Raw genomic sequence first — 23,133 nt, 5'->3', positions numbered from 1 at the left:
AGCTGGATGATGGCCCAGTGTTCTAGATCACACCAGTGTGCTGTGGGTCCAGCGTGTTAGGTCACTCCATGACTGGATCCTTTACCTGGGATTGATCTATTCATGGGGTCAGGCTGACACACAGGCAGATATGACACACAGGATTAACACATGCGTAGGGTCAGGCAGGGGCATGGCAATTTGCATGCATGGACTGACCATGCACACAGGATGTTGCATACAGGATGCACACAGACTGACTCCATGCCACTCATTTAGCCCATAAGGCTGGAAGATTGAGCACCACTAGTCTAACGTATTCATAAAATTGCATGAGCAACCCTCATCCACAATTACCAAGCACAGTCATAGAATCATAGAAAAGTAGGGTTGAAAGCACCTCAGGAGTTCATCTAATCCAACCTTTTCCTCAAAGCAAGGCCATCCCCAAATATCTCATCCCAGCCAAGGTTTTGTCTAGCCAAGTCTTAAAAACCTCCAAGGATGGAAATTCCATGACCTTTCTGGATAACCCATTCCAGTGTTTTACTCCCCCCCTAGAGAAATTTTTTTCCTAATAGCTAACCTTCACTTCCCTTGCTGCAACTTGAGACCATTGTTCCTTGTTCTGTCACCTGCCACCACTGAGAACAGCCTAGCTCCATCTTCCTTGGAACCACCCTTCAGGTAGGTGAAGGCTGCTATTAAATTCCCACTCACTCTTCTTTTCCACAGACTAAAAGAGCCCAGTTTCCCCAGCCCTCTAACCATTTTCATTGCCTTCTGCTGAACTTCCTCCAATTTTTCAGCATCCCTACTGTAGTGGGGGGCTCAAAACTGGACACAGTACTCCAGATGTGGCCTAACCAGTGCCAAATAGAGGAGAAAATCACTTCCCTCAGTTTGCTGGTAACACTCCTACTAAAGCAGTCCAGGATGCTGTTAGCCTTCTTGTCTACAAGGACACACTGTTGACTCATATTCAACTTATTGTCCACTGTAACCCCCAGGCCATTTCTTCAAAACTGCTGCTTAGCCAGTCAGTCCCCAGCCTGTATCAGAGCAGCAAATATGATTTAATTAGAATGAGTAAGAACAATCTGCAGGGCTGTGAAATATAACAAATTTAAGTACAGACCCAAATCTGTACAGTGCCAGAAAACAACCACACACCCTAACATTCCAAAGGCAAGGCAATGCGATGAGGGCACTAATAATGTCCTGCCACTGCAAGGACATGAATCAGTTAATTAAAATACACTAGGGAGATCCAAGGAAGGGGATTATGCAACAGTCCATGCCAATCTGACCATAAGGTAAAATTCCTTCCTGATCCTAAATGTGCCAATTGGTCACACCCTGAAAAGAGGGACAAGACGCTAGCCAGGAAACTCTGGGTTTTTTTATAAGTCCCAGCAGGATTATCAGTACACCTCAGGCTGCTTATTGATATTAAAGAAAAACAAAAAATTGTGCTTTACTGGAAGAAGCAACATGTTAGTTCAACCCTGCTCTACAGAGTTCATATAGATTGGGTGCTTCAGTGGGGCTTTTAGTTGTTTTTTCTAAAGCTGATTTAATCAACTATTAGATAAAAATGCCAGAAAAAGCCCCACTAAAGTGTCCAATCTATCTAGACATCATGTGAGCTGGGTCCAGCTAAGGCATTGCCTCTTCTGGGCATGTGCTGGACTCAGTGCAGGAGCGCACCGAGTTTAAAGTAAAGTGCCATTTTCTTTTGTTGTTTTGGTTTTTTTTAATTGTGAGCCTTGGCTCCAACCAACACCCAGTGCCTTTCAGGAAGATGAACCCCTCTCTCTCCCCATACCTGTAGCAACAGTAAGGAAATCATTCCTTCCCTACATCGTGTGGCAACCAGCAAAAGCCTAGAAGCCCTGGAAAAGCAACCACCCTCCTTTATGTAATACCTGTTATGTACATGCCTTTGGTATAGGCCTCCAGGTAAGATACAGACTGGCTCAGCAGTGTGGGGTAGTTTAGGGTGACAGACTTTCAGGACTGATCCTAAATATCAGTGTAGATATACCTTAGGAATTCCTCAGTGATCTCTGCACCAACTACTGTCCCATCCTGCCTTCTTGAGATCTGACAAGATGATAAGGGTGAAGGTTTACTTTACCTATTAAGTGGTATTTGCAAATTTGTTGTCATAGACTGAATCAAATCCTTTAGTGCCAAATGAATAAAAATCATAATTAACAATAATAAACATTGTAGCTGTTAGATTTGGGATTTTATTACCTGGGTCTTCTGGCAGGAATCCATTTCTTTAAGAGAGCATCTGTTGAGTTACATTCTCTAATCATGAGTGCAAAAATAGAACAGAGTTTTTCCTCTTCAGTAAAGATGAGTGTGTTGGGTTCTAAGCTTGAATTTTTATGATAGTATCTACTTCTAATATTGAAAATGAAATCAACAGCTGAATTAGAAGCAACCCAGCTGCCTTGTGTAAAGGGAAACAGCCATGTAATAAAAATAGTCTTACCACTACATTCAATAATAAAGAAAAGTAAATCACTAGGCAAAATTTGTCAAGAGTCTTAAATACAATTTTAAAGTAAAGTATAATTAACAATTGATATGAAGCTGCCATCTGGACAGTTGGCTGATGTAGATTAAGATTTGAGCAATGAAGCTTCCATCTGAAGGCATGAAAAAAGCAGGCTGTCAAAGCTGTTGAAAACTAAGTTTTGATGAGATCAGCATTGGTAATGTAGGGCACAACCTAAAGCCTGTTAAAATCAATGGAATGATTTCCCCTGATTTCAGTGGGCCTTGGATCAGTACTCTACACCAGTGTAAAATAAACCTTTCAAAAATAAAAAGAATAATTCCTATTTTACAACATTTTTCTCATGTATTTTACGGGGAGCTGAGTTGAATCTTACCTTATAGGGAAAATTCTGGCTGCACTGAAGTCAGTGGGAGTTTTGAGAGAGTACGAGATTGAATGTGGAATATCAAGGTTAGTAGTTCTTAACAATAACTGTTCCTTGTGTCAATTTTAAAGAAGACCACAGAACATTCAAATAAATGAAAAGAAGGTGTTCTTTTTCCCAAGGATGTTTTTTTACTGTACATTTTGTAGCAAAAAAGAAATTAAAGGAAAAAAATATTCTGATCACAGGGATGTCATTTTCTAAAACTCCAGGTAGGAAACATGACGAATACAAGATCAAGTACACAGCCATGTCACAATATATCTCTGAGCCTTTAAAAAAAATATACATAGAGTTTTTGTGTGTTTTTCCTTTGCATCATACAACCTTTCTCCATACATCTTTTACAAAATAATTGGTTGCCATTTTCCAGCAGCCAGATCATTGGGAACAAATAAATAAGTAAACAAATTAAATCAACACAATTGCTGTAGCTGCCAAAATGCTGGAAATCACAGTCAAGTCACTGTGGAGAGTGTAATCAAGTGGGCAAACCATGCGTATCCACAGCATTCTCAGAACCGTGGCAATGTTCTCCAAAAAGGAACTTGAAAATCAGTTTTAAAGCCACAAAGAACTGCTGTTCTTAACAGGTACCTTACCAAGAGAGAGAAACAGATTTGAGCATGTTTACGGCATAGAGGAAGGGCAGGATGCAGGTGACACTTGGGAGCCCACCCATTCAAAAAACATCCAAATATAGCTGATTTTCCATAGCTAATTCAAAACATAACCATTATACTATTAATCCCCCAAAATGGTCAAAAACCTGAACTTCTTGTGATATTACTGATATCATCATGCCCTGTTGTGGCAATAGAGAGCTTTTTGTCACAATATAGTGAAAGTCTGCATTTTCTTTGTCAGTTGAAGAGAGAGAGCTAAAATAACTTTTGCCAGAAGCAATTTGTATTAATAATGTGGAGAGTTCACCAGAGCAGCTTATGTTTTTCCTCTCTCTTTCCTTTGATATGAAATCTTGACTTTTTTCCCCAGTCTCTGACAGCAAAACCCTCACAGATACCAACAACCACTGAAATCTGCCTTGTGCACTGACAAGCAGAAACTGTGAGGGAGATGGAAGAAAAATGATTAATTATAAAAAAAAAAATATTAACTCCTAGATTTTATTTTCCTGGGAGATAAGGGAAAGTTTTGGAGGTGGGCTATACATTACATCAAAAGTTTGATCTTTGTACGCATCCCTGGTTATAACAGAGGGACTTGAGAGAATAAAAACTAAAAAAAAAGAACGGAAACACCATTTCTCCTGAAAAAATAACAAGAAAAAACAAAAAAAATTCCCAACCCAAGAACAAGAAAGACAATTCTTCATATGTAGCTGTTAACATCAAGAGATTAAGCCAAAAAGTGAATCTGTTTTTTGTCCTATGGATGACCTGACTGTAGTTTTGCGGCAAGAAACATTTGCAATGACAGAAGGTAACAATCTTGCATTAGTCTTCTATCCATGGGAGTATCCTTCTCAAGTTACCAAAAAGGAAAGGGGGAAAAAAACCCACCAACTTTGAATCACATATATGCTGCTATACCCACTTTAAACTTCATTTACGATAATCTTGTTTGATGGTTCACTGAGAGGCCAGGAAACTTTTGGAAAGCAATGCTAAATACAACTAGTAAATTCCTTGAAGTATTCACATGTTTTTTTTTTCAGAGCCAGACATTAGTGACACCATACATGCTTATTAGCATTTCATTATCTTTTTCCTCTATTATCCCATTTTATTTACCTATTTTCTTTTTTTTTCCTTTCTTCTTTTATTTCATTTATTTTATTGTATTTTTGGCCAATAAGGTTGAGAATGTTTTTTTTCCTCCCTTTTTCATATTTATGGCCTTTCAACAAAACCAAACTTTATTACACTTGCAGTAAGAAGAGAGGGGGAGAAGCTCTTATTTACACCGTGCTTTCCATTACCCATTCTGAGCTCCCGTAAGTCCCTTTTGCCCCTGGTAGGTCATTGTCATCATACTGCAAAAGCATGCCGTTGACCGAGAGGCTTCGCTTTGTCCAAATGTTTGTGATCCTTCTTGGGTAGGTGCAACACTGGGATGTGGCAAAGTCCCCCATGTCAAAAGAATGGCTACGTTTAGTTTTACCCTCCAGAGGTAACGTGAGGAGGCTACGGAATTTGGACTCATGCTGGCCCAGAAGTGGCTCTCTGTCCGAATGGTGGGCCACTGTGGAAGTTCTGGAGTCTATCGTATCCTCCTTTTTCTGACACTTCAGTTCCAGGGAGGCAAAAGCTCCCATTAGCCGGTCAATGTTGTGTTTTGACCTAGAAGGGGGCCTCCACTTACTGGACAATGTGCCCTGTTCACTTTGAAGGCTATAGTCATCACAGTCGCGGCTATTCACAGAACTAGAGGAAGAAGAAATGCTGCTTCGTGCAGACTCACAGTTAAATTCCATGAGTTCATTTCTCACAACTACTTTTGGGTTGACTTGGGGCAGGACCCCATTTTGAATAGGTTGTGCTCCATTCGTTTGTGAGTAGACATTGCTGACATTGGCCATCTTCCCCTGGGAATTGTTGCAAACCTTGTACCGGACCATAAGTATGACAATAAACACTAGCAAAGTTGCCACAATTATGCCTCCAATGACCAAGATCATTGTCCCCCCCAGAAAATGGCTGTGCATGGATTGGCACTGAGGATAGTCCTCTTTGGTGAAGAACTGGGCGCATCCCACAATGTTGGTAGCAGTGAGGGTCGTGGCAGTGTCATCCCACATGGCTAAGACACAGAGGTCATAGTTTGTTCCCGAAACAAGATTGTTCACCACAAAGGCTTTGTTTGTAGCAGGGATCATCCTTAAAAAGAAAAAAGAGAGAGAAGGAGGAAATTAGTTTAAAATGTAATGGGAAACAGGTATAAGAACAGTTTGTTGATTACTGGTAGAGGTGGGTCTGAGCTATGCAATTCAGGCCTGGAGATGAACTTTACTGAACTTCAGGAATCTTCAGAATTAAGGTTTTTCTTCCGGTTCATCTCTCTGGCTGGGTGAACATCTTGGGTAGAAGAGCTTGGGCTTCTATGAGTCAGTGCTAACTGAGTCTGCAAAACTGCTCTCCTTCCTTCTGAGTTCAGGTCTGGCAGCCTTGATTTTGCTACATGGGTGCTTGGCCTTTTGCCTTACCATGTGAGGATGTAGTTTAAATTGTGATTTCAGCACAAGAGACAAACTTGCATTTGGATTGCTACTCCCTGAGCACTGGCGGCAAGCAGCCAGCTATTTATACCTCCCCGCACATTATGCAGGATGGTTCCTTTAAGTGCAAAGATCTGTTCTACCAGAAATTTCTCTGTGTGACCATGTTTATCAGTCACACTGGCAAATAAGGATCTGCACTGGCAATGAGAGCTGTGAGAAGAGGTGGGGAGACGAGGAGGTGGATGAGAAAAGCTATTTTTGAAAGCCACTCAAAACCAAATACTATTGCAGCAAATGAGCATGATATAAAAAACCCAAAATGATAAGTGTCAAAGTGATGCTTGCAAAGCAGGCCATTGTGTGCAGAAATTATGTTACACATGGGTAACACTAGAGCAATGCCACATACAAAATGACCGGATCAGGATGGCAGTGTCGCACACCCATTTTGCATTCACTGCACCCTGATGTAATTGAAAACACAAGGGGCTAGCTTCTTTTCTACCAGCTTGGTGTTTAAGTACACTCAGGTGCTTATGTGCAATTCTATTCCACCTTGTTCAAGTCCCTGAAAATCCAATATTGCATCCATATCCTAACATATTATGTTTAAGACTGAACGATTAAAAAAAAGAATGAGGAGGAGGTGTGACATAGCTTTTACATTAACTGTTTTTCAGGGACTGAAGCAGGGTGGAAAAGAACCACCCTTAGGCACCTAGGTCTACGTATTTGCCTAACAGGTGGAACAGGATCTAGCCCCAAATGTGCGATATGCCTTCTTCATGTGTTCTGCAAATAGTTCACTGATGTGTATCTTTTGTATTTTTATCTCCATATGTTCACACAACAACAGGCTGGTTTGGCAAAGGCAAGGCAAATTAAACGTAAAGGGCCTGATTCTTACATATACCTAACACTGTCAGAGGAGCAGCTACAGGACCACTTATATAGCTCAACCTGCTACCATGAGGTATAACAACGAAAAGAGGAAAAGTATGTCTGTCATGCTCTAAAACCATGCCAATCCTCAGCTGCTTTCTTGCCCTTCTGTAGACAATGAAGTAAGCTGAAATAAAAGCAGTCCACCGGCTTGTCTGTCAAAACATAGGAGGACCAGACTACATGGAAAGCAAGAAGATAAGGGCAATGTGTAAAACCACTTTTACATGTACAGTTATCCCATCCATGCAGTCTGGCCCTAGCTGAAGATGTGGCCCATGTTTTTAGAACACAACACGCAGAATAAACCTCACTCGGAGAAGCCTGGAAAATACAGCAGCCCCATAGATCATAGCTAATACATTCTGCACTGACATAACTGAGTTACCGAAGAAACCTCAGGTGTACTCAATAGCTCTGCATAGGTGGAACTACATTTTTGAAAAGAGGGGTCTACATGGTGAGGTGCATCATCATCACATATACAATAACATATTTTTCTCCAGTTAAAAATAAACTAGAAGCTTTACTAATGCACTAGGGGCCTAGGACTCTAGTATTCAGTTTAAGGTTGAAACCGAAACCAAAATAACTTCATAAGAAGGAGTTAAAAACCACCTGCAGGGTTGTGAACCAGGCACTTCATTCTCAGGAGCAGCTAACCCACAGTAAAATTGCAGAACAAAAGCTAGTTTGATTGGTGGAACACCTAGACAATTAAAAGTTGTTAACACTTGTGGAATGAAGAATTCACAAGGGGCCAGATAGATTATAATCAACCATGAAGTCAATTGACTCCCTCAGCATTGCCATTCTAGAAATGCTGCTGCCACTGCTAAACAGTTGGTTTTAAAGTTTGGGTGGTGTAGGAACCTCCCAGGATTTGCCACTGTAGCCCTGCTGCCCGTATCTAAAAAGTTCAGTTCCATGCAAGGGTCATTCTAGAGCCATTTCTGATTGCAATTTCTCCCTGTGGCTTTGAAAGTATTACCTTCCAGCTTCCAGCATCTGTCTAGACAGTGTTTCTCTTCAACCCCACTAAGCCACTTCCTCTTACAGTCATAACATAGTCCTTTAGAATACCAGGCCTTGACATATCATCTACTGTGTGCTGTATGGTGCCAAGCACCCAATACATAATACTGATAATGAAGACAGAGCAAACATGAGAGCTCCCATTAGTTTTGATTTTACCATCATAGCTCAGTCAATTGGTTTGCATATATGCATTCTTGTTATCAAATCACTCCTGTGACTAATCCTTTAACTTTCCTCTCCCAGAGTCTCTGTCAGTGATTATTATGATTTATTGAAGTATTCACACATCTACAAGTAGGCAGCTCTGTTGGCCAGCTATGACAATTCTATTTCTTGCTGCTACATGCCCATGCTATTTCCTGCCTTTGTAGAAGCGGGGGCAAGGCATAAATCTCACAGGAAAATCCAATTTCATGAGATTTCCTTCTCATGAAATTTAGAAGTGAAAAATACTTTTACATGTTTGATTTGTGAATGCTGAAGATGTGATCACAGGAATCAGTCAATGTTTGTAAAGTGCTTTGATCTCCCCTCCCATGGAATAGACTAACTATTGCCATCCAAGCAAAACCTTGTAAGTTTAGCCCATCAGCAGCCTGAATATGACCCTCAGGGGTTGGCCCAGCTGTGGTTTTAAAGAGCCCTTTTGGTTCTGTGCTAATTCCCTGCTATTGAACCCACATGGTAGAGTGTGGAGTTCCATGATTAACAGTCCTAGAAGTGCAGAGCAGCTGTGAAAGGCTCACCATGTGATGGAGCAAAGCAAAGATTGAAGTGGCATCTTGCAGCTACCCGTGTTGGGGATAATCAAAGCATCATCAATATCCTAGAGTGAAAATGTGCCTGCATCGATTTCAGGTGTGGGGACTCTTAAGAGCTGTCATCAATCACAGCTGACTAGTAATAAGTTGGTGGGGTGGGGGGAGGGTTATCTGAGACAGAGTATCATGAAATAGTCTTACCATCAGGGAACTTCATAAAAACAAGATCAACCTCTTCAGACAACAAAATAACTGGTTTTGAGTTTTAAAACTTAACCCATAGACTGCTTGAATCTTTTGCCTCTTTCCATCCTGACATGTTCTATTACAGCACCATTCAAAATATCATGCAGAGATACCTAAAATCTATTGGTAAGTCTGCCCATGGCCTCTGATTTTGGATGTGCTATGGAGAAATGATCATTTTCCCATGATTGAGATTGCAACCAAGTTATCTTACATGCCTATTATTAGCTGCTACAGCTGTGGCTAACAATTCATAAATTCATAGATATTAGAGTTGGAAGGGACCTCAGCAGATCATTGAGTCCAACCCCCTGCCATGAGCAGGAAAGAGCACTGGGGTCATATGACCCCAGCCAGGTGCTTGTCCAGTCTCCTCTTGCAGACCCCCAAGGTAGGGGAGAGCACCACCTCTCTTGGAAGCCCATTTCAGATGCTGGCAACCCTTACCATAAAGAAGTTCTTTCTCATGTCTAACCTGAATCTGCTCACTGTCACTTTGCGGCCGTTATATCTAGCTACTCCAAGGGGTGCCCTGATAAACAGGGCATCTCCTACCCCTTGCTGTTGCCCCCTGATGAATTTGTAGATGGCCACAAGTTCACCTCTCAGCCTTTTCTTGCGGAGGCTGAAGAGATTCAGACCTCTCAATCTCCCCTTGTAGGGCCTTACCTGCAGGCCCTTGACCCTCCTCTGGACCCTCTCAAGGTAATCCACATCCCTCTTGAAGTACAGCACCCAAAACTGGACACAGTGCTCCAGCTGCAGCCTCACCAGTGCCACATAGAGGGGAAGTATCACCTCCCTGGACCTGTCTGTGATGCACCTGTTAATGCATGATAAAGTGCAGCTAGATTTACTAATCATTTCATCACATTGATGACTCATGTTAACTTGGAGTCAACTGTGAGTATGAGATCCCCTTCTGCTATGGTGCTGCTCAGAAGGTCATCCCCCAGCTTGTAAGTGTGCTGGTGATTCCTTCTCCCTAGGTGAAGCACTTTGCATTTGTCCTTGTTGAATTGCATCTTATTCTGTTCTGCCCACTTATCCAACCTGTCCAGTTCCGCCTGGATGTGTTCCCTGCCCACTAGTGTTTTTACTTTACCTTCTAATTTGGTGTCATCTGCAAATTTGGACAGAGTGCTCTCCATGCCCTCATCCAAGTCACTGATGAAGACATTGAACAGCATGGGTCCAAGGACCAAACCTTGGAGAGCTCCACTGCCCAAATCCTTTCAGGCTGATGCCAACCCGTCCACAACCACTTTCTGGGTGAGTCCCATTAGCCAATTTGCCACTCACCTGACCATGTAATCATCTATGTCACAGCCACTCAGTTTGTTTATGAGAATAGGATGAGATACCGTGTCAAGGGCTTTCTTAAAATCTAAAGAAACTATAATCTACCTCGTCCCTGCATCTAAACATTTTGTGATTTGGTCATAAAAAGAAACAAGGTTAGTCAGGCAGGATCTATCTGCTATGAACCCATGCCGGTTGCCCTTCAGCATTTTTTTTTTTTGCTGGACTCCCACAAATCTGATCCTTAATCATTTTTTCAAAGTTTTCCCCAAGGATAGAGGTGAGGCTAACTGCCCTATAGTTACCTGGATCCTCCTTCCTCCCTCTCTTGAAAATAGGGATCACACTGGCCCTTTTCCAATCCTCTGAGACCTGACCTGAGCACCATGAATGCTCAAACAACTGTGCCAGTGGTCCTGCTATGACACTGACCAATTCCTTCAGCACCCTGGGATGAAGATCATCCAGGCCTGCTGACTTAAACACATACAGCCCCTCCAAGTGTCCCTTCACTAAGTCGGCACTAACAGTTGGTGGGCTGGTTTCCCTCCTGTGCCTGTCCATTTGGAAGATTTGTCCTGATCCTTGTTCAGGAATATGGAAGCAAAAAACTCATTGAAGAGTTCAGCTTTGTCCCTCCTATCTGTCACCAACTGCCCTAGTCTGCCCTGTAGGTGTCCTATGCTACCCTGTGCCTTCTTTTTGCTCCCTATATACCTGAAGAAGGACTTGTCTTAAATTTTCTTTGCCAGCCTAAGTTCCATTGCTACTTTGGCCTTTCTAACTGACTCCCTGCAAATGCAAACCAAATAGGTATACTCCTCCTTGGTAGCTACCCCCTGCTTCCACAGCCTGTATGCCTCTTTTTGCTGCCCCTAGGCTTTCCTGGATTTCCCTGTTCAGCCTAGAGGTTTTCTTGGCCCCCTTGCCCCCCTTCATGCACAAAGGGACTGTCTCCTTTTGCGCCCAAAGGATCTCTCCCTTTAGGAATGACCACCCCTCCTGGACTCCCATCTCACCAATATTCTTGATCACCATCAGTGCCTTGCCAACTAATTTCCTGAGCATATTGAAGTTGGCCTTTCTGAAGTCTAGCACTTCTGCCCTACTGGTTATCTTTCCCAGCTTTTGCTGGATAGTAAATTCAATCAATTGATGGTCACTATCCCCTAGGTTACCTTGTATCTGCAGATCCCCCACCAGGTCATCCCCTGTAGCCAACACCAAGTCCAATAAGGCATTGCCCTTAGTGGGACTGTATACCTCCTGTGTTAGGTGAAGGTCTTGTATGCAGGTTAAAAACCTATATGAATGGTTAGACCTGGCTGACTGCTTCTCCCAGTAGATGTCAAGGTAGATTAGGTCACCCATGACAACCACGTCCCTTGACAATATGGCCTTTGAGAGCTGCCTTGAGAATTCTAGGTCTAGTCCAGCCTCCTAGTGCGGCGGTCTGTAGTAAACTCCCAGTACCAGGTCCCGTTCCCCCTGGCCTCCTTGTATTCTGATCCACAGTACCTCAATTTGCCCCTTCTCTGGTCCCATCTTAATTATAGAAGATGTATATTGCTCCTTAACGTAGAAAGCAACACCCCCTGCCTCTTTTTCCCCCTTCTTCCAGTTTTAATTGACTGAGGTTAAAAACTACTAGATGTTATCTAAAGACTCAGATTATTTTTTCTAGGATGGTTGAAGACAGCTAACGAAACTGTGTTAGTTTCAGGTCACTTACATCTTATTCATAATTGAAATTTTGACTGGTATCATGTGTTTCTACATGTCCCTAGGTGAGGCAGCTAACTGCTACTAAAAAATACTGCACTTGGTTAAACTCCTTGAAATGTACCTAGTCCATCTATGAAGAAAAGATGCTAAAAATGACTCAAATTGTTACTGCTTGCTACATGTAAATGTATTGTTTTGAATTGTATGAATGATATACAATTCTCTGTGCCATGTACAAGGCTTATTTAGATACAAATTGGAAGACTTAAAGGGTATTTACATACTGGGTTGAACTTAAAGGTTGCTTAAAGAGAATATGAAGGTAAAATTATATCTTGTTTTTGTAACTGTGATTTCTTTATCTTAGTCCAGCAATTTTCAACCAGGGCATCCTGGGGATCCACAGGATCCTCTAGAAGGGTGCCACAGGAAGTGAGAGGTGATAAGCAGATATTAGCTTTTGTAGGTAACATCCTACTTTGTTAGATGTTAGTATCTGAAGGAGTAGATTGCTGCCTACATAAGCTTATGCCTCTCTGAACTAGTTAGTCTCAGGTGCCATTCTGCCCTACTTTCTGCCTGGTAGCCACCTCTCTACTAACAACTGTACTTGTAGCAGGGATTCAGACTAGAATGATCTGTAAGGTGAGACACAGAAAGGCAACTAAGCATTGTAAAACTAAACGTTTATGTGCCTTGCCCCTGGAATGGAATCCAGAACCCTGCATTAGGTGCTTGAGATCCATGGGGAGAGTAGGGCACTTCAACATGGGCTCCAAAATAGTACGCAGAGTGGGAAGCTACCTAGAGCAGAGAAGAAAGGCTGAGGAGTTGATTTGTCTTAATTCTCACCTCTTTCTGGCTTAGGTACCTTTGATCTCTTGGGACCTTTTCCTGAACACAAGAGAACTGTTTCCCCAAAGTTCTCTATGTAGCTAGTTTCTGGATCCCAGTCAAGTTTAGATATGAGCTAAATGTTGAGCTTCCCTGCCCCATGAAGACTTACTTGCATTTGTGCATGGTGAGCAGCAGGGCTTTAGGCACCTGGGGAAATTTGAAGGGAAAAACTGAGGCACATATGTAGCTTGCACTCCTCCAAGACTAAGTGGCAGTTGAGAATGGGCTTTTGGGATCACAATTTGGGATTTAAGTGCCTAAATTTTGATTAATAGTGTGTCACCATAGGGTGATGTAGAGGTAGCCAAGCTAGCTTTAAAAAAAAACAAACTAGCTGTGGTACCTAAGAATGTACCAGCTTGGAACTCCATGCAAGCTAGTTTCCCCACTGATTATATATATATATATATATATATATATATAATATAAATGGAGTATATATGTATATACTCATTTTTTCTGGAGTCCCCCAAGCTAAAGAAAGCTTGACTAAAATATTCCAAACTTACATAAACACTTCAAAATCTAGGGCATGACTTTTTTAAAGCTTTGTTTATGGAATGTGACCTTTTTATGCTTATAATGTATAAAATGCTTACTTTATAAGTTAAATATGGCCATATGTGATTTTTGTTATTTGTATTCTAGCAAAGCTTAGAGACCCCAGCTGCGATTGTAGTCCCAATGTGCTGGGAACCATATAACTACAGAGTAAAAGACTTGCTATCTAAGGCACCAGTCCTGCCTATCAATTAATAGCCAGGCTTATCTTCATTACCACTGGTCATATCATTGCAGTCAAAGGAACTATTTTTGGTAGGCAAGTTAAGCATATAGGCAAGTATTTCCAGAATTGAAGTCTACATAGTCAAGAGAAGCAAAGGATAAAAGAAGCAGCAAAGACACTAAGTTGCTTCTGATCACACAGCAGGCAGGTAGCAAGATCAAAACCAGAAAAAAAATGAACCCAGACTTTCTGACTCTTATAGAAGTGGACTATGCATTATATCATGCTGCCTCTTTATTGCCTTCTTGTGAAGGCCACATGACATGGTGTGACTTTTATAAAGACCATGAAACATTTTTTAAAAAAATGAAGAACTGGGGATCTGACGCAGAGAGCTCCTCTGCTTCCATGGGCAACATACAACATGAAAAGTGATAGTCCAGGGAACTAGTGGGGCTCCAACCCTCCTCAGGATATAGGAAAGCTAAGGGAATCAGAGGATCTATGCCTCATCAGTATCCTGAAGTAGTATCCTGGGGAGGAAACTGGGACCCTTGTTGTGGCAAATACTAAAGAACATTAACAAATAGTCTCTTTAAATAAGTGTACAGGTATAAAAGATCACAGTGAATAATTCATACCCAAATTTATGCCCCACCCCCTAGTAGCCAATCCATCAGTAAAGGATCTCTTCATAGACTAAATTAAACAATAACAACTATGAAAATCATTGACCAGTATTAAATCTCTCCCTGCCAAGCCCTGACTGTCATCCAGGCATATCACTACCCTTCCTCTGGTTACATCATTTTTAAATTTCTTCCCCCACTTCTTTTTTGTGTGTGTGTGTGGGGGGGAAGCATACAAATAGGTCCATTACCGATTCAAATATTCTAATATCTGATACTGAGGGTTACTACTGAAGTGTATCAGTTAAGATAAAAATACCCCAGGAAACAAACAGAACAAAAAAACCAGAACAAAAAATCTCCAACGAAACAAAAACAAAAAACAAACAAACAAAAAAATTCAGGACCACCCCCCCATAAGGATTCAGGAAATGCTGCCTCGTCAAGGCGGACTGTGTTTAGAAGTCTCACTCTTGTTTTGTTTGTCTCCAACAGAATTATCATACTTTTTTGATGCATTGTCAGGGCTGGATGAATGCCTAGACAAACTAGGCACATGTCTAGGGCCCTAACTGAAGAAGGAGTCCAGCTGTACTTATTTTACATGTTATAATTATTGAGTGAAAAAATATAAATATACAGTATTAAGCAGGGGCCCACAAGTTTGTTTGCCTAAGGTCCACTAAAGGGTTTATCTGGCCCTGTACATTGTTCCATATGTCTGGAAGAACAGGACAAGCTGAAGTTGAGCTTTGGAAGACTTTTGTGGGAGACCAGAAATGGAATTGCATGGGGTTCTGTAGGTGAGAACTAAAGTACATTGATAGGGAAAAGTAAATACATATAAAATACTGTATTAAATAGCTTTTCTGGTATTTTAAGTGGGCCCGTGGTATCATTAAGCAAATTTTAAAAATAACATTTAAAAAATCTGGCAGGAACACTTAGGGTGACATTCTAGTCTTTCCTGGTCATCAATGTGGCCCATGTTTTTGCATTTACGGAGTGATTTTGGAACTTACATGCCCAGAGGAGTTTTATTCCTGGACACAGAGCCCTGCCTCCACTGACACAAAAAACTATGCGTGACTACAGACTTGCACAAGGTAAGCACACTAAGTATCAGCTATAGTAAGTACACATGCCCTTTGTGGCTGTGAAGCAGCCTTAAATGCCTGAAAATGGAGTCTGTGAAAAGCCCCGACTACTGGACTTAGACTCAAGAGCAGAAAAGGACTTTGTATCACCCTCTTTTGCTTCCATAGGTTAGTGACCAGGACCCTGGGTCTCCTCAACCAAAATGGGAGTTGAACATGGGTCTCCTTATCACAGGGCTCTAACCACCACACTACAGGTAAGCCATTACTCACACCGTTCTCTGGCATTCCTTTTGAAGCTGAGCGACTGACATTGTGATTATAAAAATGGATAGAGGGCAGTGCCAGGTGAAATTTCTGCCTCACTGAGAGCAAAGGTCTCCTCCCTTCCAGGACACTTGGGAACAGGGGCCTAGTGGTTAGAGCACTGGACTGGGACTCAGGAGACTTGTTTTCTAATCCTTGTTTTAACACTGGCCTGCAAGGTGAGCTGGGACCAGTCTTTCCATGTTTCTGTACCTCAGGGTCTCTGTCTTTAAAACAGGGATAATGACACTGATCACCTGTATAAAGAGCTTTAAGCTCCATAGGTGAAAAGTGCTGTATAACAGGTATGTACTGTTATTGGGACATAATGGAAAAATGTCCCGATCTTTTCAAGCACTAGGCACTGGGCCATGCCTAAAGTAAATCAGGGGTTAATGTTTTGGTTGGTAGATATGTGTGGAGCAGATTAGGGGGAAGACAGATTAGTCTGATTGGCTAGGCTATTCCATTTCAGCTTTCCATCTTGTGGGGAGTAAGATAGCATCTATTCTTAGCTTGAAACTGGCTGCTATAATCAGAGGTCTTTCAGGGAGCTCTGTGCTTCAGCATCCATCCTTTGAGTATAATTTAACATTCAGAGGGAGAAGCATTTAATGACTAATTGGATTTTTGTCAAATAAGGTGCAATATTTCCCAGGGTGAACACTGATGGAATGCAAGTTGGCTCTTGTTAGAGCAGAAGGCTAACAAGGATAAGCAGGCAAAAACTTTAGTCAAATATAATTTTTTCTTTTAAAAATCTTGGTATGAAAACAGTTCCTTTGGAATAGCTCCCACATCTCCCATGTATTACCCAGTTTAGTGCCCTGTCCACTCAAACCTTGCTGCCTCCCTTATGATGCTAGCATTAATTATACTTGGAGATACACTACATGCATTGCAATACACGTCTCCTTAGGACACTGAACTGAAGTAAGAGGGATTGAACATGCGATCACCTTGCTGTGGTATAAAAGGGAGTGGGGCCCTTCCTTAGGTCAGCAAATCCTGTATGAGTGCATTTACCCCACATTAAATGGAAGTTAACCTGCAATAACATGAATGCTTTAATTAAAGGCTAAACTACTGTGGAATAAGAGCAGACACACGAGCAGTTACAACAGAGCAAGCTGACATGTGGTAAAGCCCCCCTTCATATCTCAAAATAAGCTGATTATATTCCTACCCAGAAAAGGCATATTGAGTCATTACAAGGTTGTCTAAACAGAGAAGTTAGTGTTCCATAAGCTACAGTGTGAATTTATATTGTCTTAGCTACTCCTCACTAAGGTGATCAACTTCTTTGAACCAAAACCCAGGAGACTACACAAATCTAAGACTCACTACAGACTTGCACAACCAGAAGTAATGTAATATAGCCACCTTAAAATATATTTTTAGGATAGGAAATTATCTTGCACTGTGCTGGGAAGTCAGAGATAAACCCCTCCTGGGTGTAGGAGGTTTACAATCTGAGTCTCCTGAGCTAGGAGCAGACATTACACATAAACCGGTTTAAGTGATCAGAAACTGGTTTAAACCTGTAACAGAACAGATGTTCAGTGCACATAAACCAATTTGAGAATGGCCGAAACCAGTTTGAGATAAACCTGGATGAATGTAATATCAGACTTATCTGATTTGGCTCAAACTGATTTATGCAATGTCTGTCCCAGACCCCTAGCTGGTTTAAGATAAACCAGACACCCCCAGCATCCCAGCATGCTATCTGGGCTCGGCGAGGCTCTCTGCTCCACAGCAGAACTGGCCCTTCCCCTCTTCTCCCTGGCTGCAGCTCCAACATAGACTAAGGGCTGCTTCCCCACTCCTCCGTGCTAAGCAGGAATTCCCCCCTCCCCTCTGCCTTGCTGACAGGTTTCTGTGTATTAGCTAGCAGACCACATGCTGGCTAGGGTCCATGCTGAGTCAACAGGTAGAATCAACAAGCAGCTGGTAATGTCCCTCTGTTGTTTTCTTAACTGGATGATAAACACTGTTATTAATTCCCTGCTGGGCTAATCAGAGCTCCTGCTGATCCTGGCCATGTCCCTCTTAGCTCCATGCTGTGGAAGGAAGAGAGGGCTGCTCAAGCATCCCCCAACTTTTAGCCTGAGCTACTGCAGGCATGTGCCTGCATTTCTGAGATGTCTGTCCAGTTACAAAACTGATTTAGCCTAGCCAGGTTAAACTAACCTGCAAAGATTGAATCAGGCTTAGGCTTTTTGAATGTCTGTCCCTAGCTCTGATGTCTAGATATCTCACCACTAAGATATCAGGCAAAAGGACAGAATGTGTCTCTTCCTCTTCTGGGGTTTAACATGCTAGTCATGGTCTTTACCAGAAAGCAGGATTCAAAGTGAGGGAAGCTGGACTATAGAGAACTGAATGATGATCAAGATCACAAAGGCAGATCAATATCCAGTTGAAATCAATCAATGCAGATGAAATTGATCTATGTTCAAATATGAGATAATTAGCAAGGCAGAGGAGTGAAATATTGCAATAAGTGCTAATAGTAATGACTTAACTAGTAGCATACCAGATATTCTATGGGGAATGAAAGTCAAAGAAAGACTGGAGAGGTCTAAAGCCAACAAGAATAGCTGAGTTAATGCCCATTTTGTGTTTGGGAGTGAGTTGAAGCAGTTAGCTTCCAGTTGCACATCCAGTAAGAAAGTGCTCTTCCGGTTGCTAGTTTTAATGATTTCATTGCTAGTTCATGATGGCGGGTTTTTTTCTTTTTTCTCCTCAAAACCCCAGCTCTTGGAGTGTTGTAGCTAAATGAGAATCTCAGCTTTTATTGAAATTATTTTTTAAAAGTAAGTTTCTATGCCCTCTGACTTCAAGCTTCAAAGTTTCAAAACATGATTTGAGTTTATTCAAAAGTGAAAACAATACAGCCATTAATTTTTTTAATCTATTGTTTTGGGTTTTTTGGGTTTTTTTGGTGAGGAGGTGAGGACTGTCATACAAATTTTGGCTCCTTGCAGTTGGTAATATTAATAAAGTGATACAGGATGTTTCTGGGAATTGGAGTTCCAGCAGTGACTGGAACAATAGTGGCATAGAAGGCCCAAAAGATAGATGGGACAGCTCTGGAGTCCTGGGGTGGAGACAGCTTGTAAAATGCTGATGATGGGACCTTATTTCTTCTATCATCTATATCAATGTGAGGACCTAACTAGCTGAAAGCTAAGCATAGTCCTTAGGTGACCAGTGTACCCAGAAATTTTCAGCAAACAGTGGCTCAGCAAAACTTGGCTGTTCTCATCCATCCTGTCCTTTCAATACTTTTCTTTCTTCTTTCTTTCTTTTTTGTGACATGCAATCACAGCCTTAACTTTGACTTTTGATGGAACAATTATCATTAGAGCCAAATCCCTCCCTGCCTTTCTCAGTCCTGTCCCCTCATCAATCACACATCCAGCTGCCCTTTGGAGAATTCATCTTGTCAAATGAAACTCACAGTACATGTTGCCTTATTATAATTTCCTAATTTGATTAAGCTCTCTTATCCTCGTTTGAAAAAAGGGTGGGGGGAAAGGAAGGGAAGACAGAAGGAGTCAAAGGCAATTGATAAGACTGTTGTGAAATTGTGAGCCAGAGAGATACTGATAATGAGTATATGCTCTGAACCACAGGAGAGGAAAAAGACATTTGAAATACTATATATGAGGGCACATTAATTAATGGTGAGATATATTGAGCTGTTAGATTGTGTCCTAAGAGAATAAGCAAAAAGCATTTAAAAGGTGACAGAACAAAGCACTGGAGAATAAAAGAAACAATATTGTACTGGCTAAGGAGTAGGATCTCTGACACTTAAGTGCCTCCCATGCCTCTTTTCCATTGTTCTATAATACATAATCTCCAGTTAGAATTTGAATGGGAGAAACTCTTCCTTACAGCAGAAATCCACAAGCTACAAAACTAGTGAGGCACTTATGGATAAATGGAGAGGCACAAAATTCATTACATAACAACCAATTTAAATATAGGTCAGGGCATGGATGGAGTTCAGATCTCCAGCCTGACCATTCCTAAATTCTGAGGGTGTTTGGGTTCTGGTTTAGTACCACTATAGAAACAGCCTAATTTTGTACAATACAACCTAGCTTTATCCAAGCTCCTTTGCACTTCTTGGTTTTGGATGGATCTTGAATTCCACAAGGTTTCCTTTGCAGTGTTTGGTTCATATCAAACCAAGATTGGAACTGGCATACTAGGTGGTACACACTGTTTTCCAGTTGACAATGTACCATGGAATAGTATGAAAATATGAGCAAGAATATCTTTGAGCTTTGACTAGTTCAGTGAGAAAAAGAATTATCACAACTCTTACAAGATATTTCAAGATTCCCCTTTCCTCCTGGCCTGATGTAGTATATTGAACATGCACCTATGTGTATATCTATGTGTGTGTGTGTGTATATCTATGTGTGTGTGTGAGTTATGATGTAGTTCTTGCCATTTTGAGGTACTGCCTTAATACCCATATGAAATAGCTACCTTTCTAGAAAATGAAATATAACAAACACCAGGAATAGGAACTTTGTGTTGATGAACCCACCAAACACTTTTTAAAAATATACCAAAGAAAATTTAAGAATAGAAAAATACTTCCATTTTATTTTGCCCAAAGCTAATTACTTTTTGTCCATTTTTTTTTCCAGGGATTTGTTCTTCAACAAAAACTGTAGATTTTAATAATTTTTTATATTTATTTTTGGCAGAAAACATTACTTTTGCAAAAAAAAAAATCGAAACTTCATTATTTTCAATGTTTGGATGGAGACTTGATCTAAGAATTAATAGACATGTACTGATTGTCACCTTGATAGTTTTGCTTGGTGCCTTTTCTCCTCACCACTCTGTCATTTGTTGTTATCCTGCAGGTTTCTAAAAGTATGGCATGTATCATCTAACCATTTAAAAAGTATCTAGCACATTTTGGACACTTCTGCAGACTAAATAAGCAATGGTGATTATCAGAATTAATCACAGAACTTGGTTCAACCCAGCTGAGATGTAAGGTACATCCTTTAGCACTAGCAGGTACAGCTGCATTCCCAAGAAGTCCTTTCAAGGACAGGACAGGAGGGATTCATCTGCACAAGTGTGCACATGCAGTTTTTGGTGCCTCAAAGCCATTTGAGGCACTGCAAACTGCATGTGGCACACGTGTACCCATGCACCGTGCTGCTAATTTGCTGTGCGGTGTTTTGTTTTGACAGTGGGAGATCCCAGTAAAAAAAATCTGCTGCTAAAATAAGCGGCATGATGCATGTGGCAGCAACATGTGCCACCAAAAACCAAAGCCTGGCCACCCAGGGCCACACACAGGTTACCAGCCAGGCTCTGAGCAGGCAGCTCAGTGCCGCTGCTGCCTTGGAAGGCCCCCAGGACCCTAGGTAAGGTTATTGGTGCCAGCACAGGTGCTGGCCCCAACTCCTCCTACCTCACCCAGATCCCTTTGCCACATGCCAGACCATGTGTGCAAGGGCATGCCTAGATATGTGCCGTTGCTATTTGTTCCACAGGAAACGCGTGTGCATGGGGATGCACTCGAGGATGCCACACTGCTGCCTTAGTGAGAAATAAAGGAGGGAAGTATTAGGCCAAAACAGCTTCACACTTCAGTTACTGCTCTAAAGGAGCTGTTTAGAATCAGGTCTGCTGATGGATCACGTCCCGCTTTCTCCTTTACTGGCCTGCCAGTTTAAGGACAATGCTGATTAAGGACTGTACCCCACACATAGATGAGAGTTTCAGGAGCCTTGCCTTCTCTCATGCCCTTTCACATGGACACTTCAAAAGGTGTCAAGTGCTTGTGGTCCTGACTGAATGAAGCCTTTGAATGAATAACCCTTTTTTCTTAAGAGAATACTGAAATATTCATGGACTATTTGGCAACACAGAAGATACATTTGATCCAGATATGCTCACAACATTAGCAGCATATCAGGTATCAGTTCCTTGCAATGTTCACTGTCAGAGAGGCCCTCCACATTAAGCCAAACCCAGCTGAAATATTCCCAAGCCCATTAGTGATGTAATTTTAAACTCACATGATACTCCTGCTAGTAATATAGTTAACTATATTATTTATAGAAACAATGCATTATTTTACTATTAAATCCATTCTCCCCTGTGCCAGCTTATAGATAGAGCACTATCACAATACATAAGGGTCTCTTAACCAGACCACATATTTGAATTACACAAAAATTATCTAGACTCATGGAGAGATTCTAATGTTAATCAGAGCAATATGCGCAATGTGCTATGGTGCTCAGTGTTTTCAGGTGCCTCATCCCCCACAGTAGAAGTCACAGCCCTGAGTTAGGCACCCAAAGATCCCTACACAAGTTCTGGGGCAAGCCAGGCAGTTCAAAATGGATATCAGAACAACCAGGGAGCCTCCTTAATCTAGCCTGTGGAGAAAGGCTACCAATGAAATCCTGCCCTGGGCTTAGACATCTCACTGATAACAACTGGGAGGTACCTTTGCCTACTCAAAATTTCCAGCTTAGAATCTCCTCCTGATAGTACATGCCTATACCCTTACTCTCTCAAAATCATAATCAGGATTACTTTTTAAATATTCAGCTGAGGGAGAAGACCCCAAACTTTGATACAATAACTCAATGTTTGGAGTAGTCACCCAGCATCTCAGAATCTCAGACTGAATTCACTCCTCAGCCTAAAATTCAAACCCTCATCTCCAACCATTCTGGGGAGAACTTTAAGTATCAAGGTCACTGTGGGGAATGGAAAGCACCCTTATATTCCTTCCTGTTGAAAATGTTGCAATTCACATAAAGGGGTTCAAGATTAATTGAGCCAGAGACAAGGAGTAGGACCTGGCATGAATCTTCAGCCTAGTACCAGTAATTTAGGGCACTCAATGGAAGAAGAGAGAGTTGCATTCTGGTCCCTGCTTCCAGCAACCTGTACATGTTTTATATAAAACAGATAGTGGACACAATGCATAAGTGGTCTTTGGAACAGACAGTTGAACCCAGGTCTTCCCTCCCTCATTCTTTATGCCCTTTGATTACAGAGGTCACAAGCCTTTTTGAATAATGCAGCCAATTCGGTAGAGGCACTCTCCTGAAGGATGCGAGTTTGAACCCTTGCAGCAGAGAAGAAAATTGCACTTAAATTTGCCACGCTGTAGATGAGTGTTCCAATTACAGTGGTACAAGGGAAAAAAAGATGATCATGATAGCTCCTTCTGCTGTGGTTTAAAAGAAAGGAAGTGGCCACGGTATTTTGAATGGAACCAACTCTGGTTGGTATGTGGTAGATGTGCTCTCAAAAAGCATAACAAATGAAATCTC

The 23,133-nt window shown here is 41.6% G+C and overlaps 1 protein-coding gene across 1 annotated transcript in view; it reads right to left on the bottom strand.

The window, feature by feature from the left end:
* Window positions 1–4,486: 4,486 nt before the first annotated feature.
* Window positions 4,487–23,133, bottom strand: part of LRFN2 (leucine rich repeat and fibronectin type III domain containing 2) — a 315,580-nt gene continuing 296,933 nt past the window's right edge. The window contains exon 4 of the mRNA XM_019527653.1: window positions 4,487–5,779. Within this exon, the coding sequence (XP_019383198.1) occupies window positions 4,861–5,779 (919 nt within the window). The 3' untranslated portion in view covers window positions 4,487–4,860. The remainder of the gene's footprint in view (window positions 5,780–23,133) is intronic.

This window comes from Gavialis gangeticus, unplaced genomic scaffold, assembly GCF_001723915.1.
Source record: "Gavialis gangeticus isolate Ggan-Ray unplaced genomic scaffold, GavGan_comp1, whole genome shotgun sequence".
In the NCBI taxonomy this organism is placed as follows: Eukaryota; Metazoa; Chordata; order Crocodylia; family Gavialidae; genus Gavialis; species Gavialis gangeticus.
This window is presented reverse-complemented; position numbering and strand designations above follow the sequence as displayed.